General features: G+C 32.5%; 1 protein-coding gene and 1 long non-coding RNA gene across 4 annotated transcripts; both read right to left on the reverse strand.

The window, feature by feature from the left end:
• Positions 1–8,197: 8,197 nt before the first annotated feature.
• On the reverse strand, positions 8,198–14,884 carry LOC7474227 (mitogen-activated protein kinase kinase kinase NPK1). 3 transcript variants are annotated; one of them, XM_024609731.2, is made up of 17 exons: positions 14,388–14,884; positions 14,245–14,286; positions 13,909–13,974; positions 13,716–13,826; positions 13,543–13,623; positions 13,376–13,453; positions 13,210–13,292; positions 12,502–12,583; positions 12,268–12,368; positions 12,040–12,079; positions 11,580–11,639; positions 11,454–11,500; positions 11,146–11,356; positions 10,829–11,065; positions 9,588–9,928; positions 9,419–9,498; positions 8,198–8,610 (listed from the first exon to the last, which is right to left on the reverse strand). In XM_024609731.2, exons 1-17 carry the CDS (start codon positions 14,682–14,684, stop codon positions 8,504–8,506), a joined length of 2,064 nt encoding a protein of 687 aa, XP_024465499.2. In that variant the 5' UTR covers positions 14,685–14,884; the 3' UTR covers positions 8,198–8,503. The 3 variants fall into 3 exon arrangements, with proteins under 3 accessions (XP_024465499.2, XP_024465497.2, XP_024465498.2); XM_024609729.2 differs by having other exon boundaries at positions 11,146–11,374; positions 14,388–14,883; XM_024609730.2 differs by having other exon boundaries at positions 9,419–9,486; positions 11,146–11,374; positions 14,388–14,882.
• LOC127905846 (uncharacterized) lies at positions 8,836–9,412 on the reverse strand. The gene is made up of 2 exons (XR_008060319.1): positions 9,178–9,412; positions 8,836–9,084 (listed from the first exon to the last, which is right to left on the reverse strand). It is a non-coding gene; the product is annotated as an uncharacterized LOC127905846 (long non-coding RNA).
• Positions 14,885–19,394: the final 4,510 nt, after the last annotated feature.

Below are 19,394 nucleotides of genomic sequence, written 5' to 3' on the forward strand. Positions count from 1 at the left end.
TAGGCCAGAGTTTGTGCTCTCGAATCTAGTATATCCGTCCTCCATATTAAAGGTGACACACGTTTAATTTCAGAGAAGATTTTTTTTCCCAGGAAAATAAAATAAAAATTGAGGGTATGAGTAAACAAAGTGCTGGAAAAGGAAAAAAAAACACAAAATCGCAAAATGCTCCTTCTAAATTAAGAATTTCATGTCATCACGCAGGTGACATGCAGTTAGGATAGCTGATGCCAGCTAAAACAAAGCGAAGCACATTCACACATAAATAATAATAAAAAAAAGGTTACTTAAATTAAAAATCTTTACTCAGCATTCGTACTTAATTTGCAAATATAACAGGACCAAACAGAGCCTAGTAGGTAGCTGAATCATTTTGCTTTCTTATTTCATTTTATTTTTTGGAAATATTTGAATTATTCTTAATCTACAGCAAACATTTAAACTGTAACCATCTTACATAGAACCGTATGTCCTATTGGCTTGTATACTAACTTCGTGTTTTCATTTTATTGCACAATGTCCTTGTCATAATCCCGGACAAATATCAAACGTCGGTAGAAGTGGTGAGTGTAGCAGCAATTAATGCACTTTTTTTTTTTTTTTTTTTTCTGGAAATGCTAAGGAAAGTGCCTGGTTGAACATTCCACGTAACTGGTGATTTTTGTTGTGTGTCAAGAAAGTGGTTATTTTTTAAAGTGTTTTTAAATTGAAAAAATATTAAAATAATATTTTTTTATTTTTAAAATTTATTTTTAATATCAATGAATCAAAATGATATGAAAACTTTAAAAAAAATTAATTTAAATAAAAAAATTAAATTTTTTAAAAATACTTTTAAAACACAAAAACATTAAATTAAAGTACGGTAAAATCCCTCTCCCGGTCGCATTTTGATTTACATCTTCTGACATGCTTAATTAACGTCATATATAAATTTATGATACAGGGTAATATATATGCAAATGTTTCTCTTTGAAATTACAAAGAATAGGTCACAGAGAAAAACCTAAATCAAGATATTAGAAAAATCAAAACAAATTAGTGGAAGAAATCAATTATATTGGTCGAAGTTTCGACCAGTATTTCTAAATTAAAAGTTCTGAACGGAGCCCATTTTCGGCATGGGGTGTTTTTATATGGTTAAGCCTTGAAGAATCACCTTACGGGGAAATAAATAAAGGGGAAAAAAGGCATTTAATTAAATTAGGGTTCTTGTAGATCTACCTAAACATAGCGTCACCAACAAAAGGAAAAAACTTGGTAATGAAAAGGCAGATCCCTCATCCACCCCAGCCCCACTCTAATACCCTGCCAAGCCTTTTGTCCAGATAAAAACCAGCCCTGACAAAGGACACTGCCAAAAAATTCACTGACTCGTTCATCTTTGAATATGGATAACACAGTAGGCCCCTCTTAATTCTCAATCATAGAGAGAAATCGTACGTACTGCCGATTAGAACACTATTGTCATATGCCTGTTGCCATGTAAAGAGAAGGAATAATCACAGAAATATACAAATATCATACGCGAAAATATATATAGATCGATGTCCTTCCTGTTACAGCTACAATATTTACAACAAGGGCAGATCTCGAATTTCCATCCCTACCATATTAACAAGATTCCTAACTTCATACTTAAGAAATTGACATCCTTTATTTATTTATCTTATATTTGTCAATTTACCTTTTGTACCTAGCTAAGATTCTATGCTACTCGGAACGTCTATATATAGCTCTTGTGCGTGTAGTTACATTAAGGATATAAAAATGATAATTCACGATACAGAACCGTTATATATATTGCATAAAGTGATATAAAATGTTAATTTACATAGATATGGAAGGACTGGAATTCTATAATTTGCATAATTAATGAGGTTTCTCGTAAAACAAAGAGGGAAGAAATATCCACACACGAATCATCATATATGCCAGAGAGATGATTTTATTTGTTTGTTTGATTCCTCGCACGGTGGCCATCCTCTAGTTGATCCGTTCATTATTAAATGGCCATCCACTCCATACACGATTGTCCCCTTCCTGGAATGCATATATATAGTTGATTGGACGGTAAGAGTCTTGTAGCTGAACGTTAGGCTAGCTAGCTAGGTCATGTACATGTATGGATGTTGCATCTGTGAGAGAGAGGGAGAGGGAGAGGGAGAGGGAGAGGTGCTTCTTGAACATCCTACAGAAGGTTTACGAAAAGAAGGAACGCTACAGAACGAGAGGACTGTTATGAGCCAATTGAAGGAGTCCATGAAGCTGGTTTATGAATTACAGCTACGAGAGTTTCTATGTGCTTATCCATTTGATCTTATTTCAATTGGTTGCGAAAGCCAATATGGAACGCCTTATTTTATTCTCCGCTTGTTGAATCATGCCTGGAATATTTATTGGTGGAACGAGACAGAGAATTTCCAGTGCTTTTTGGAAATAAAAAAGTGGGGACACCGATATCTTTTTTCATGGACAGAAATGGAAAGTTAAAGATCCCCGGCCATCTCTCTCTTGAGAGAATATTCGGACGGAATCATTAATTTTCTGAAAATAAAAAAATAGCTGGTCATTAAACTAGTAAATGGTAGCTAAATGCATGCATGCAATCGAATTTAGGCAGCTAGAATTTGATTACTTTGTTTTTGTCTCGAGAATATTGATCATCAGCTCGGCCCACCTGGACTAATTGAATCCTTGCAATACAAACGTACGATCTCTTGTGGAGGATAAGAATAAAGAGGTGATAAGTCTCCCTCGTTTTTACTTGGCAAAACATAAAGACTCTTCCCATTAAATCCATGTTCTTTTTAATCACAGGTTAATCCCTCTCACGCTTCACCTTTGCAGCTCCGTTGTTTGCCACCGACAAAGGGTCACCTGCCGTAAGCTAGCCACTTGTTTCCCTTGTTTTTATTTTTTATTATCATTTCTTTTGTTTTTGCTTTTTGACTTCTTTTTTTCATAAATCTTCCATCTTGGCTTGTATGTTCTGGTCTGTTTTGTCCTGTAATGATCTTAAATCTAGATCTATTTGTTTGTTGGCTGTCAGATTTCTTGTTTTTTCCTCCCTTGTTTCTCAGTATGAAATTTTTAGGGAATGAATTGTTTTTCTAAATAATTTTTATTTAAATATATATATATATATATATATATATATATATATATATATATTTAAAAATTATTTTGATATAGGTACATTAAAACAATAAAAAAGTACAAAAAATAATTTAAAACTAAATACAATTTAATTTTTTAAAAAATACAATTTGACCACAATACAAAATAGACCTAAAATACAAACCTCTTGTACAAATTAATTCCACTGCACACCTTCAAAACACTCGCTTGTGGCAAATAATAAAAAAAAAAACACCCTTCACAAAGCTGAGCTGAATTCCTGCTGGCATTGAATTCAATGATCTTTTTTCTTCACTGAGATGGTGTCTTGGGTGGTAGACTACAAAGACTAACAGAGGAGAAAACAAGAAATATTTTTGCGAGAGAAAACTAGAAAAAGGAGAAATATTTTTCCAAATCGAAATTGGACTACAAAGACTAGCTCACAGAGGAGAAAACTAGAAAAGGGGAAGGAGGGTCCCCATAAAATGAATTCGACAAAGGACGGGTGTATTGTTACTTGACTGGATCTTCCTTTCAGATTTGAAAAAATGAGTGACCAATACAAGGGAAGGGTGTGCCAATAGCCTCTCCTTTGTAATTATGGCCCATTACGAGTCGGTTTCACTTCTTGATGATTTTTCTTTGAAATCTGGGTGCATGTTTGGTAGAGTAGTTGTTGTTATTTGTTAAAGTATTATTTATTTGAAAATATATTAAAATAATATTTTTTTTATTTTTAAAAAATTATTTTTGATATCAGCGCATCAAAATAATCTAAAAATATCAAAAATTTATTAATTTAAAGCAAATAAAAAATTTTCAATTTTTTTCAAAAACATTTTTAAAATGCAAAAGCTAACAAATCCTAAATTATATAATCTAAACCATCATAAATAATTAGCAACGAGTATCTTAACAAAATGTTAAAAATTAAATTCATTTTTATATATATATTCATTCCACCAAATTTGCCACGATCGGTTTAAACTTTTATCATAGTGGATGTTAAGCTCGATTCCCTCTCTCTTTTAACACTAACATTTAATCACTAATTTATATCATATTGCCATAAAAAACCATGATTATTAAAAACAATCGTGGCTGATTAGTATTTCTCTTTTTAATTTTATGTTAGTATATATTTCATTAGTGTGTTCTTATGATATTTGCACATGTAAAAGTGTTATTATAGTGGTCAAATTGGCGTTGGGCCTACAAGAACGAACACAAACAAAGAAAGAACTGGTACATGTTTTTCCCTTGACATATTCATCTTTTTTCATGCATGTAGATTTGTGTCCGATATTTTCACTCTTCCTTTTAATGATCATGTCGATCTCCCAGAATCCTGGTCTTTCACGTCTAAAGGCTCTCTTTTTTACCAAAAAAAGAGAAAGAAGACATGAACAACTCACCCAACAAAACATCTTTTCAAGCACTTTAGTCTCCTCTCAATCAACCAAAAATGTTTGCTTTTCCTTCAAGGTGATTCTGTTTTCTAAAACTCTGATCAGCACCACCTAATTCTTGCAACAGTAGAAAACACAGGAGAAAAATCTAGTAAATTATGTAACAAAAGGGCTTCCCATTGATCACTAACTTTTGACCTCGCCAGCCAATTAATTACATGATGAAACAGGTAGCAGTAGATTACATTGAATTTTAAAGGGGAAACGGGAGGAATTTTCACAGATTCTTAATGATTCTTTTGTTGGAAGACTAAGGCAAGACAGGTTCAATATCATGTTCTTACATTGGGAAACATGAGGGATTCAAGGGCAGGCGGCCAAAAGCAACAACCACTACACTAATCAGTGACTCAAAACAGCTCCTTTATTGGCTTCTTGTATGTATTACGCACAGAAAAAATGTATTATTCCTTTCCGAACTCATTATCCTTTGACTTCAAGAAACGGAGGACTGCTTTGGCAGTATATATGTATATGTACACCGAAACATGCATATCAACAGTTACAACAGCGTTGGCATTCTGTGAAAAAAAAAAAAAAAAACCCATCGAAATCCCCCCCTTTTCAATAATTCAAGTTTCGTCTTTCCATAGTTTCTACTCTTTTTTATCCCAAAGAAAATTGGTAGTGTTTCTCTTCCCAAAATTGCACAGGCGCTTTATTATATATGTTTGGAAAAAAAAAGATAAAAAAACGCACAGGCTTTATTTTGGAAATTTGACAGATTTCTTAGTTAGCAATATTTTAAGATGATTTTTTTATATATAATTTTCAAGAATTTTAGGTATATTTTTAAGAAATTACTATATGTTGCTTTTAAATTTACACAACTCAAACAAACCCTTAATCTGACGACTCAATTGGCATGATAAATTGAAGAAATAATTATTTAGTGGGTGTTTAATTTTGTATTACAACCTGTTTTTCGTATTAAAAATACGGTGTTTCATGCTCCCATCTATTGGGATTAAGAATTATTACCACAATTTCTCTGATATTATTATTTTCATCAACAAAACTCCCGTGACGTTCCTCATGTATCGTGTGGACAAAATTTCTCGAATAGCAAGGACTCGGCTTCCACAAATCTCGGCCTAGTTTTCTCAATCCAAATTATGTCTGTCGGCGTCCTCCAATTTATTGCTTGGTCTAAATATTAAGAAAAAACAAATCTTCGTTGCAAGAAAATCGTCATTTTCTGACTAAAAAAGATGTTGCCCAAAAGTCGGTACGAAGAGAATAGGAGACATTGGTGGCCCAGTGGTAATAGTTGCCGTCTAAAAAGTGTGGAGCTCCTTTGGCAGCCTTGTGAAACCAATGGATCGTGCAAAGAAGCTCACGGGCCTGCCTAGGGAAGAACATACTCATATGAAGAAAAGGACATGCTAGGAAGACCGTATTAGATTCTGGAACGACAAAGACCCTGGTGGCATATTTCTAACCAGAAGACAAAAACAACTCCTAGCTTTGAACTTAGGCAATGGCGAGGGATGGGAACGGAAACAGAGTAATCCAATGATACACCAAAAAAACTACACATTAATATCAATTTTTGGGACGAGTTTAATCAAATCTACATGATATTTTTATACAATATATATATCTCTAAAAATATTTACAATATTTATATTAAATGTCTTATAAATTAGATATTTATATACAACATATTAAAACTTAGATATTTTTTTAGATATTTATTTTAATAAAATCTATATAAACAAAGTTATCTCTATATAGCTCATAAACCAAGAGCTCATTTCTCTAGACTTCAGGTCTCTAGACAAACACAAGACTCAACACAAGTCTGATACAATACAAATCTAATATAAGATTTAAGAAACGTTTAAACCTAGAAAATACAATTCACTTAAACATCATAGTGTTTTTCTTGTAAGTGTCGTTGGGCTTACCAAGTCTTTCAGGTCCAGTTTTCTTAGCCAATTGAAAACGCCCCTAATCTTTCTCATGTTAATTTTTCTCAGCCTCATCAATGGCATCGTCTATGGAAACAAAACAAAAAATCAATTCATTTTTTCTTTCACAAAAGCTCTTTTCATGGATGATAAAACCCCAACGCAACAAAGACCATGTTTACAGCTATGCCAGTGGCTAAATCAGTGGTTATGCCCACGACTACGTTCTATGTGGCTATGCCAACAGCTACACTCAAGGCAACGCTCACGGCTATGTTTATGGCTATGCCTACGACTACACTCCACGACTATGCCCACAAACAACTTTTATGGTGGCTTGTTTGGCAAAAAGGTGACATTATCCACTGTAAGAATATTTTCTCCTTATTTTTACTAAGATCAAGTCTTCCAAACATATTTGTTTGGAAGATCTAGGGCCTCTGCTGATACATGAAAAAATTACACAATAGCATTAATTCCTAGATCGAATTCAATTGAGCTTACATGATGTTTTATGCGATATACATATCTCCATAAATATCTAGGATTTATAAGATATTCATGGAGATGTGTATATATCTTATAATTTAGATATATTTATATAAATATATTAAAACTTAGATATGTTTTAAAATATTTATCTTAAGAAAATCTAAATAAATAAAGCTCATCTTTTTAGAGCTCAAGAGCCAAGAATCCATCTCTTCAAACTTTACAAGATTCAATACAAGTCTAACACAACATAAGTTTAATATAAAACTTAAACAAGAGTTAATGAATATTTAAGCATGGAGAATACAACTCACTCTTCTCGTTATCTATACAAATATTGTATTGATTTAAGCATCAAAATATTTTTTTGCATGTATTAACAAGCTTACCAAGTCTTTCAAATCTAGTTTTATTAGCCCATAAAAAAACATAGCTCAATCTTTTTCATGACAATTTTTACAGCCTCATCATAATTGAGTTAAGCTTGTCCAAATGACGTGGAAATTTTAAGCTTGTCCAAAAAACGTGGAAATTTGAAACGGCTTATGTATAGTTAACCTTAACATAATTAGTTATGTCACAGCTTAAATCTAAAAGCCCTTGAATACAAAGGAATGTAGTTTGCTAAAATTCAATTTTAGTTAACCAAAACATGTACGAACAATTCTACTACTTAAGCATATCGGTCATGTAAATATGGTCAAAGATCGATATATCAGTAAAATTATTTGGTTTTTTAAAATTAACACAAGAGTAATAAACGTTAATAATTTGATTTTGTTATTTAAATATTATATGAGAGAAAATCAGGAATAAAACAACTCGGAAGTGTTGTGCTCTCGAGGCATGCCGAAACTCACTCAACATATGGCATCCCGAAAAACAAGGGAAAAGAATGGCCGGCCCACCACTTCATCATTTCATGAGTTGTCTAAGTGAATGATCATAATCATATGCTTTGTGTTAGATCATAGCTGCATGCAACGGATGCAACCAGCCTGCCCTCTTATCTTTTTCTTTATAAGCAAAATCAAATATTCGAATTTTCTTTTAAAGCCATTAATTTCCTTCAAATTGGAGGTTCCTATGCTGCATTGCAAGCATTAGAGAAAAAAAAAAAGAGGATTCCACGAGCCATTAATGTGCTGCATTGCCAGCATGCGATCCTTAACAACAAGTCCGTCAAACATTACTTCCATGTTTTCAACACAAACTCAAAAAATACTTCATTCTCTATGCTTTGAATCCCGCAACAACTTACATCAACTTAGCTCACCTCAACGAGGTGGAGATAAGGCATACAAGGATACTGCTTATATCAATTTGTTTTGGCTGAACCACAAGGACGTAATACAATGGTTGGAAGGTTGTCTGTGGCAAGTGCCTCTTGTATATTATCAGACACCATTTCACCAGATATATAGCTAGATACAGTAAAACTCCAAATGGAAAAGCATGTTTCTTTTCCATCAGGCAATAAGACAAATGCAAGTGATGTACATTCATTTATTTGCCACCGAATGCAAATCGTAACCGCTCTCTCTGTCGACTTAGGATCGGATCCTTTGGAGAAGATGATGTCTTCCCTCCCACACCTGCCTGGCGCATTATCTCTGCAATAGGCACTCAAATGTCATACCACACTGAAAGAGCTCAATAGAATGTATCGGTGGTGAATCTAAAAAATTTATGAGTTAAGAAGCTGAACAGCAAGGCTCCATTCTCCAACTTGTGTCGAATGTGCAGTGTCTCCTTGGCTTGTAAATTGTTCTAAAATTTTATTTTGCATTGTTTTACAGCATTGGTTTTCCAACTGATCCCGTGCAAAAGAAAATCTGTTTGCAAGAATATTCATGTATTTTGTCGACATATCTAAACTAGGTCTGTCTTTGTCCAACAAAAGAGATCAATCAGTATACAAGTTACATGATGGCAACAATAGGATTCAGTCAAGTGATGCTAATTTCATCAAAAACACACCCCCAGCCATTTTGAGCTCAACAACTAAACGTGTCCTCATATTATACAGGATGTCATTCACTTGTTCATTCTGCAACCCTGATACCAGCTTCACGTTTTTTCATCACCTAAGGGTAATGAAACGTGTCCTCATATTATACAGGATGTCATTCACTTGTTCATTCTGCAACCCTGACACCAGCTTCACGTTTTTTCATCACCTAAGGGTAATAGTAGTCCAGGACTCAAGAAAGAGTTGATGGATTTTCCTAAAATAGCATTTCTTATCTCAAGTCTCAGCACAACGTGACACTTTGAGAATGAGATGAGGTTCTAATAGCAAGACTTCAGCTAAAGAAGAAGACCTTAAAATTTACCACAATGGTGATTCAAAGGACCAATCCCAGCAACAGAAAATCATGGAAATTTAGTTTTAAATCAAGAGATTAAATTAAAACTTGCCTCGTTTTCTTTCAAGCTCTTGATAAAGCTCTTCTTCCCATTTTCTTTGCCTCTCAGAGAAGCTTGCACTGCAAGTCAAACTAATGTCATTCTCAGGTAACATAATGTCAGGTGTGATTCTCATTAGCAGGATTAAACTAAAGCAAGCATCAAATAATGGTAAACAAACCTAGAAGTAAGTGTTTCCCGCTGGCCATTATGAAGAAACTCTTTCCACTCACTAAGCTGAGGTGGATGAATTTCCTGCAAAGCTCGATTGTGGATGCTACTCTCGTTTGCTACATGTTTAGTATGACGACCAGGACTCACAATGTTGGCAGCATCAACAACTGCAGAGAGTCTTCTGCTAGGGAAACATTTGGGTGACCTGCTTTTAGGAGGTAAACTCAGTAAATGTGTAGGATTTTCACTGTTTTCTGTCCCAACTGCAGTTGGAGCACCCATGGTATTCAGAGTGCTGCTGTAGAACTCTTCGTATAGAGGTGTCTGCAGCTTCGTCAAATCAATAGCCTAGTGAAGTTTTAAGGAACAAGTGTTAACAATTTCATCGTACTAGTGAATAGTGTTGTCAAAGGTGGGGATGGCATAATGAGCACTAAATTTTTTGTCACAGTGCATGTTTGACAATTTAAAAGCCATTCAACTATTTATTCCTGCAATATTCTTCTGTTCATTAGGTTCTGCAAGGAACTGTGAAGAAAGGAACGGCAAGAAAATCCGGAAGAATAAAAAACTTCATTTGTACAAGTCTATAGAATGATGAAAATGGGAAATACAAGAATTTTGAAAGAAAATGCATAAAAAGAGGAATGCTGTAAGAGCAGGAATAACTAACAATATTATGCTACTCATAGGCACACGTGATCTTTTGTTCCTCAACGAGAGAGGGAATCATTAGCCCATAAAATTAGAAATAATAACAATGATGATGACTGTTACTTTACTTTGGACTGGCATTAAAATGCCAAAAGTCCCCTTTAAATGGTTGGAGTATGCTAAAAAATGGTCACTGACAATTCTATGGAAAGAACTGAAAAGTAATGTGATAACAAAACCGTCCTACTTATTGAATTTTAAGATTGAGAAAAGTAACGTGGTAACATGCCAAACTTTATCTCATAAACAATTTAGGTATCAAATCAAGGATCATTTTCGTAATTAATTTCAATCAGATGCCTACCCCTAACACCTCATCTCTGACCAGGCAAGCATCTCATTAAAGTTGCCTCTCCTTGAAAGATTGAAGGTGGCATTGAATTGCCTCAGCACCAAGGCAAGCGCCTAGCTCACTCTTGGACTATAATGTATCACTCATTTTCAATGTTCATTTTCAAATCATCCACTACAAGAATATAACTTGACAATCGCATCATTTACTCGCAAAATAGGTCTGAAAGAACAGAAATGTACCTTCTCATCCAAAAATGCTCTAATTTTTGACTCAGTAACTTCATCATCATCCTCAGGCATCACTGGCCCACGTGGAAATGTGAAGTCATGCTGTCCCTTACCAGATGCTTCATGGCTATCAATAACTTCATGGATTGACTGACTGCAATATAAGTTAATTCCACTTCTCCTAAACAATGGATCTTCATCAAACTTGCATGGCCAGTCTTCCATGGGTTCACACATAGGGTTGAAACTCTGATTTAAAGAAACAATTATTTTATTAAAGATAACGTAAGCTCCTGATACACATGGCCAGACATAGAAGTGTTCATCACCTTATTTAAATCAGAAGATGCTACGGTAGATTTGAACCTAGTTGATGCACCAACCACAAAATCATCTTTATCATCTATCAGACACATATCATCATCAAAATTGGCCGCACCCCAGTAGGATCTTGATATTGATAATTTATCAGGATATATGATTGAGGACTTCACACTACCCATTTCACAAACATCCTTCAACCCAGCACAAGATGACCTTCTAATCACAGAGTTCATGCTGCACCATCAGTACACCTTCAAGAGTCAAAAATAGCAAACAAACAAAACTGCAAAAACCACAAAGTTAAAAAGCTTACGAGCTCTTGAGATTCATCCCAGTAGCTGCTATCAGATTTCCAGATTCCTGAACACAAGAAATACTAATTGACAAATTTATTGTCACGGATTACAGTAATCAAACCAGCTTATCTTACTATACTTACTCTAACAGAATTACGGAATACTGAATGAGGTTCCTGATATTCCCCAGTGACAAATGGATGCTGCACATATTTAGAAAGAGAAGTGATAAGTGAAAATCTATCTCGTGTTTAATTCTCTATAATTAATTAATCAATCCATGATAGTTTGAATAAATTTTGTCCAAGTGATTGGAATCTTCGTGAATTAAGAATTAATAACAGATATTAGTGTCAAACAACCAAAATTTAATATCCTATATCCTATCATTATCTCCACTCCACTGCACATTTTTCATCCCACTAACCCAATTCTCTCCATTCACCAGCTCATTCACTACTTTATCCAGTATACAATTTGAAAAATCTTTTCAATTCCAGTTATTTCTGCCAAGCACATATTTTTACAAGTGCATATTTGTGTTGTGTTATCACAATTAGTTTATAATTTTTAAGACAAAAACAATCTATGTATCAAAATTACCTGCAATAACTCAGATGCAGCAGGCCTTAAATTCGGTACCCTGCCACCACATATACACATAAGAGTTTAGTACAGACATGCATCTAACACAATTCATAGAAATTATGTTTCAGGATTCATCTATGATGAATACAAAGTCACATCTGCCTAAAAATGTTGGCTCATTCAAAAAGAAAAAAGATTATGGGAGCAAATGAAAGACTTGAGATAAATAAAAGTCAAACATACTCCTGCAGACATTCCAACAAGAAATCCTTTGCCTCGATAGATAGATGTTCAGGAATGGGAGGATGAGATTTAGTTGTCCCGATGTGGAAGAGAGCAGCAACCTGAAAACAGAAGTTGTTTTTAGACTGCAAGCTAATCAAGAAATACTATACACCATCCAGTATATTATAGTAAATTTTCTTACACATAAATCGAATTGATAAAAGAAATCAGCCAATGGCATCAAATCTGTACCTCCTGATACTGTTGGCTCCATGGAGGTTTCCCTGTGGCCATCTCAATCACAGTACAGCCAACGCTCCATATATCAGCAGAACTAAGAAATTGAATGTCAAAGGCAATGATGTCCAAAAAAGAAAGATTAGGAATAGCAAACAAATGTAATTCTCTACTGTAGGAATAAGTAATAATACACTGCATGAGAGCATAGCATACATATTTAAATTTCCTCTTTTGCAACTTCTGACATTTTTCAACTTTTTAAAACTGCAATTAAAACTTCAGTACCCTTGTCTTACGCAGTGCTGACTAATCCACAAGTTATAATATCATTATCTTCATGTGTTTTAAATGTCATAAATTGTTTCATCATTTTAGAATTTGAATCATGTTTCATGACATCCTTGCATTTTAAATGAACTGTACATATTTTTAACACCATACATCATAAAGATTATGTGATGTAAGATCTTGTTGAGCTTCTAGCTGATGAAGGAAACCATGTGATCAACCATGTCATAAATTGTATATTTTTTTCAGTTTTCAACGTGGTTAATGTGGGGGATTTGAACATATGATCCTTTTTAGTAGAAAGGTAGGGCTACCAATTAGGCTATGCCTTAGCCATGTCATAAAAATTATAGATATCTACATATTTCTACTCTAATGGCAAGACAAATTATAGGCAAATATGATGAGAATAAATCGAAACATTGTTCTTACAAGCTATGCCCAGTCTGGAGAATGACCTCAGGAGCCATCCAATATGGAGTGCCTTTCATTGACTTGGCACCATTTATAGTAGCCTGCAATCAAAACGGCAATTTAGCAAAAGTGCCCACGGAAACTCAACCAAAAAAAAATCTTAATATAGTAATATGAATAATACCAGTTCAACTACTTTCTTGGATGCTCCAAAGTCAGCAAGTTTAATGCAACCCTTGTTATCAACAAGAATATTTGCCCCCTGAAATGAAGCATTATCAATGTCAGATTTTGGAGAAAGAGAGAGGAACTCTCTGAATCTAATCTATTCAATAAACGACACCACAATACCTTGATGTCCCTATGCATAATACCATTCTTATGAAGGTATTCCAATCCCAATAACAGCTGTTTCGTATACATTCTTATAACCTGCATAGAAAATGATTTTAAGAAGTACCACGTACCATCAGCATTTCGAATACCGACTACATTCTAATATTTCAAAACTAAAAATCACTTACCGACTCAGGGAAAGATCCAAATTTTCCCAATAGCGATGATATGGATCCACCGGGTACAAATTCCAATAAAATATTCAACGAATCATCCTCTCTAGCAGTTCCCAAATATCTCTAAAAAACATGGAAATAACGAAAATAAGCAAATAACCAACCAAACACACCAAAAAGAAAGCGAGTTGGATATCATACTCACAACAATATTTGGATGCGAAAGATTCTTGAGAAGCTTAACTTCTTCCTCGAGCTCTCTGATGTGTGCCTATTTTCAAATTTGAAGTAAAAACTTCCTCGATTAACCATGAGAACACTTGATCAAGAATAATTTTACTTGAATTAACTAAAAGCTGTAGCTTCAGTTAGCTTTCCTACTTTTTTGAGAAAAAAATACAGCAATTTTGTACTAATAACCATTGTAATTACCAAAAAAATAAAAATTAAATTAACCAGCAAAAATTACCAAAACACGCCAAAATCAACCAAAAAGAAACCCATTTTACACGTAAAACTAAGATTCAAATTCAGCCTTTACCTGCGTTTTCTCCTTGGAAGCACTACTGGCTGCAATCAAAACCTGCAAATATATAAACAATAAACAATCAATACTAAATCAAATTATTAAAAAAAAAACTTAGTAAAAAGAAAAGAAAAGAAAAAACAGATGAATTTATTAACCTGTTTAACAGCGAGAAGTTCTCCGGAATCAAGATTCATCCCCATATAAACCCTACCAAAAGCGCCGCACCCAATCAACTCGCCCTTTCTACACCGGATCGGCGGCGCATCGTCTTTTTTAGACGGCGGAGGCAAGGGCGGTATTGAAGGCTTGGAGAAGAGGCCGATTCGAGATTTGCGAATGCTAGAGCCGATTCTCTCAACAAAACCACTGAACGCTCCATCTTCTCCTCCTCCTCCTCCTGACGTCGATTTAAACACTAAGGATCGACGAACCGATCCAAAAATGTCTTGCATTTCGTGGATCTTCAATTTCTAGGGTTTATGCTTTGTTGGTGATGTGAAGACACAAGTGTTTTAGTTTATGCTTGAGAGCATGCGATAGAGAGAGAGAGAGAGCCGTTAGAGGCGCATGGGGTGGTTCATTTTTTTTGGGAAGAAAATTTGAAGGGAGGGAAAAGCAGGGTGAATGAGGGATATCTATTTTCAAAAAATAATGAATAAACAAATGAAGGGCAGTTATATTAAATGAATGGCTATATTCTTGCACGGGCCTTGGTGGTTTGTACTGGATTTATTTGGGTCGGTCCAATACAATTTTGTTGTATTGTTTTACACCCTCCTTTTTTATTAAGTTTTTACTTTTTACATGTATACATGTCTTGTAGCCTTATGTCTTGATTTAGCTTGATTGTTTTTGTTTCCGAGTCAGTCTTTAAGTTTCCTATCCATGTTATTATTTAGATATTACATATCTTAATTCATAATCAACCTTATACTGTGAAAGTTTCAAAATCAAGCTTTCAATAATAAATGTAGTCTTTTGATAAGTTTGGTTAAAATTATATTTAAAAAAAATAAGTTTTTTTTTAAATTATTTTTTTTAAATTTTTATTATTTTAATATGTTGATGTAAAAAAAAATTTAAAAAATAATAATGGAAAATAAATAGGACGCTGTGCTATTTTAAAAATAATGGAAAAAACTTATTTTAAAATATGTTTATTTTCCATTATTATTTATTTTCCATTAAAATTTTATTTTCCATTAAAATTTTTAAAAATAATAATGGAAAATAGATTGAAAATAAATATTTTGGTGCATTTCTAAGCGACAAGCACTTTAAAAAATAATTGTTACCACACTCTCAAACACCCTTAAAGCCTAAACATGTGATGGACGCAGAAGTTATGTAGAACAACAACAGCATTAAAATGCAAGAAAAAAAACATAACAAACTTGAAGAGCAAAAATAGTTGTAAATGTGAACCTCAAACATGTGATGCAAACAGAAGCTATGTAGAACAGTAATAACATAAAATTGCATGGAAAAAAAACACACATAAGACTTAATGAGCAAAGATGATTGCAAATGTGACCTTTGAATTCATAATTTTATTATTCAAAAAATAATGCATATTATGATAATCTATTTAAATAATTTACAAGAGCTTTAAACAGACAATGAAACCTGCATCCATTAGAAAATAGTTAGGAACAAAAAAACATGAAGAAAATAAGTAAAATGTCCGAAAAAAATATAAAATCTGAAAAAAAACATAAAAATAACAATAAAAACTATCACATCAAAAGGTTTAGTGCTCAAAATACGATTCTAAAATATCTAACAGTCAGTTCAACAATGCAATGGTTACCCTAAAAAAACTATACGTTAAATCATCTATAAAAATTTTAATTTAATTTAATAATCAAATCTCTTATTATCATAATTTTAAAAAATTAATAAGTTTCAATCATTCCAGATATTTTATTGTGCATAAACTTGTCTCATTAATTCATAAAAATATTTACTACTTCATCAACATAGTTTATTTATGTCAAATTCTCATATAATAATATCATATCATTATCCAGATACTTGGAAACACCCGTATCTATAAACCTAACTACATCAACACGACTATTCAAATTAAAAATCCAACATCTATTTCTGTTCTCATAAATACATCAAGTATCAATGGGAAAAAGGGGGACAAAATAATAAATAAAAATAATCATTATCCTCCTTTGATAGTTCCAATCTATCATGCCCATTGTGCTCCACCTGATATTAAAAACTACACGTCAGCTATGTTGATATTAATATTAAAAAACATAAACTAAAAGAGACCGTGAATTCATTGTACACGCAAAAAGAAGGCAATGTGGATCCACACAATATTTTCTTCTTCTTCTTCTTTTCATTTAATTGTGATTGGTGACGTGGCTGAATGGGTTATTTGACATCGAGTCGGGCTCAATTAGGATTTAGATTATTTACTATGGAAAGGAGAACCCACTCCTTTGACCATACTTAGGATCCTTAATTGAATTCTCCGGTAAATTAGCTCAAGTAAACCCAGCTCAAACTCTGTCACTTATAATTTAATAGAGTAATTTATATAAAATCCAAATATGAAATATTTGTTTGTGAATCATTTGATACATTTATGGTGCAATTGCAAAATCAATATATTTATAAAAAAAATTCAGTAAATTTGTTATTTATCGTGGACCCACCAATTTAAGAGGAATGAAATAGATATGAAAAGAAAAGGAAAAAGAAAAGGAGAGGAAAAGTGAAATCACTTTTGATAGTTACCAGTAGATTCTTTGCACGCATATTATGGCACACGTAATATCATTTTTTTTTCCAATCTTAAAAAAAAATTATAAAGATATTAAAAAAGTAAAATTTTTAATGCATATTAAATAAAACACTTTTAAATATATTAAGACAGTAATATATCAAACAATATTTTAAAAAAAATATTGAGACAGCTCGACCCGAGTCAATAATAATTAATCTGTAAAATCTATAATTCAAGACACGAAACTTTAACAACTCCATGGAATTTGAATTAAAACAGACCACAAAGTCCAATTATAATCAACTAATCATGGAAGATTGGAGATGGAAAAACATTCAATTAGAAAAAAAATAATATAAAAAAGCTATATTTAGGCAAACAAAAATACCATAAAGTGGAATATCATGTCTATATCTAAGCAATTGATTTATATAATTTTAAACCAGTTTTTTTTTTAATCTAAATTTAACAAATAAAAACAAATAAAAAAACTCGAGATAATCCAAATTATTTTTAAAATTAGTGAAAATTCTAATAGAAGACGAGTAAAAAGATAAATGGAACCCAACCTCAATATATCAAATAGAAAATAATTCAATTTTTAAATTATTAAATAGTAAAAACACTCAATTTTTTAATATTGTTAAATAGAAAATAATTCAAGAAAAAACATAGCTATTGAAAATTAGACTTCATGATTGATTTTAATTTACTTTTTATGGAGTTATAATTGTTTACAAAAATATTATGGTATTGAGTTGTTGCTTTGTTTTTCATGCGTCGATTTTTATCATGTATTTAAATAAAAATAATATTTTTAAAAAAAGTTATTGAATTTAATGGAGTTTATGACTCAGGTCGAGTGTTTGACATGTTAATGTAAATTCACCCGAGTTGATTCAATATTTTGCAGTCTCAATATTTTTTTTTTAAAAAATTATTTTGAAAATGTTTTTAAAGTCAAATCATCTTTTTACCGGTCATTCGAGTTCTATTTAATCTGTCAAGTTGATCAATTTACATTAAAGCAGTTTCTATTTTATTTAATTTGAAATTTTAGCTAGATAGATAGAATAGGTTGGAGATTTTAGGTTTGATTTGCTGAGTTGAAAAAAATTTCCCTTGATTCGGGCATTAATCTTTACATGTAGAAAAAAATTAGTCCTGCTATTGCGTAAAGTGAGAAATTACATAAAAAAAATTCCCCTGATTCGGGCACTGTTAGATTTTTGGCAGCTACATAAAATTTATGGATTCGTTGGGTGAGGCCCGGGCCCGGTTTAAAAGTAGTTGTTTTTTTTTTTGTTTTTTCTTCACAAAGAAAGAAGTCGCGTACGTTTCCGATTCCCAAAAAGATAGGATTACGAAAGCACAACGCTTGCGAAAGTGAACCTCAGCTTTTCGGTGTCGACAATTTGGCTGTTTGGTTCTGCGGTTGAACCTGTTTTTCATCGAATTTTAATTTTTTTTTTTTTTGCTAAAATTGAGTGCGGTTTGTACTTTTTGGATCGTTTTGATGTGCTGATGTCAAAAATGATTTTAAAAAAATGAAAAAACATCATTGGCATGTATTTCGGCACGAAAAGCTATTTGAAAAGCAACCATTACCACACTGTCAAACACCCGTTTCACAAAGTACACTGCAGTTCAATTATGTTTTTAAAAATATGTGAAAGTTTTTTTTTTAATATTTTAATATTTTTAAATTAATACAATGACATTAAAAAAAAAATAATTACTTTAATATATTTAAAAAAAACACCTTAAAATATAAACTTTGAACAATACAAAATTTCTCTCATAGACACTTTTCCCTCAAAACATCACCACACTCAACCTTTTAAATTCAGGATAAATTGGTTAATTAGCACATAAAATTAAAAATTAACAAATTAATATAAAAGTAAAGGGTTTTGGTGAAATGATATTGTTTGGCTAGGTCGCTCTTTAAAATAACAATATTTAATAAATATCATGTTTTTAAAGTCCGATAGGTCAAACTATGCTATTTTTTACTAAACCAGTCAATCAATTTGTAAAGGTTAGTGAAACTGGTCGATCGTTTTAAAAATAATAAGAAAAATCTTAAAATTGCTAGAATCAGAGGGTCTCAATTTTTTTTTTAATTTTTAAAAATTTGACGGTTCTTGTTGGGACTACTATATAGAAAACGGTCTCTAGAAACTTTAGTAGAAATATAAGCGCGATCTAATAACCGGATAAAAAATTATGGTTTTTTTGAACTGTTATTTTGATAAAACGCGGCCAGACCTTTTTTTGAGTCCAAACTTACCCCGTTGATCCAAATATATATGTTAGGCCATTCGCATAATTTTTTTGGGTGAAGCACAATTTGATCATGTTACGTTTTAAAAATACAATATTTATTGAATATCGCTATTATAAAATGTGACAG

This window comes from Populus trichocarpa, chromosome 10 (genome assembly GCF_000002775.5).
Source record: "Populus trichocarpa isolate Nisqually-1 chromosome 10, P.trichocarpa_v4.1, whole genome shotgun sequence".
Lineage (NCBI taxonomy): Eukaryota > Viridiplantae > Streptophyta > Magnoliopsida > Malpighiales > Salicaceae > Populus > Populus trichocarpa.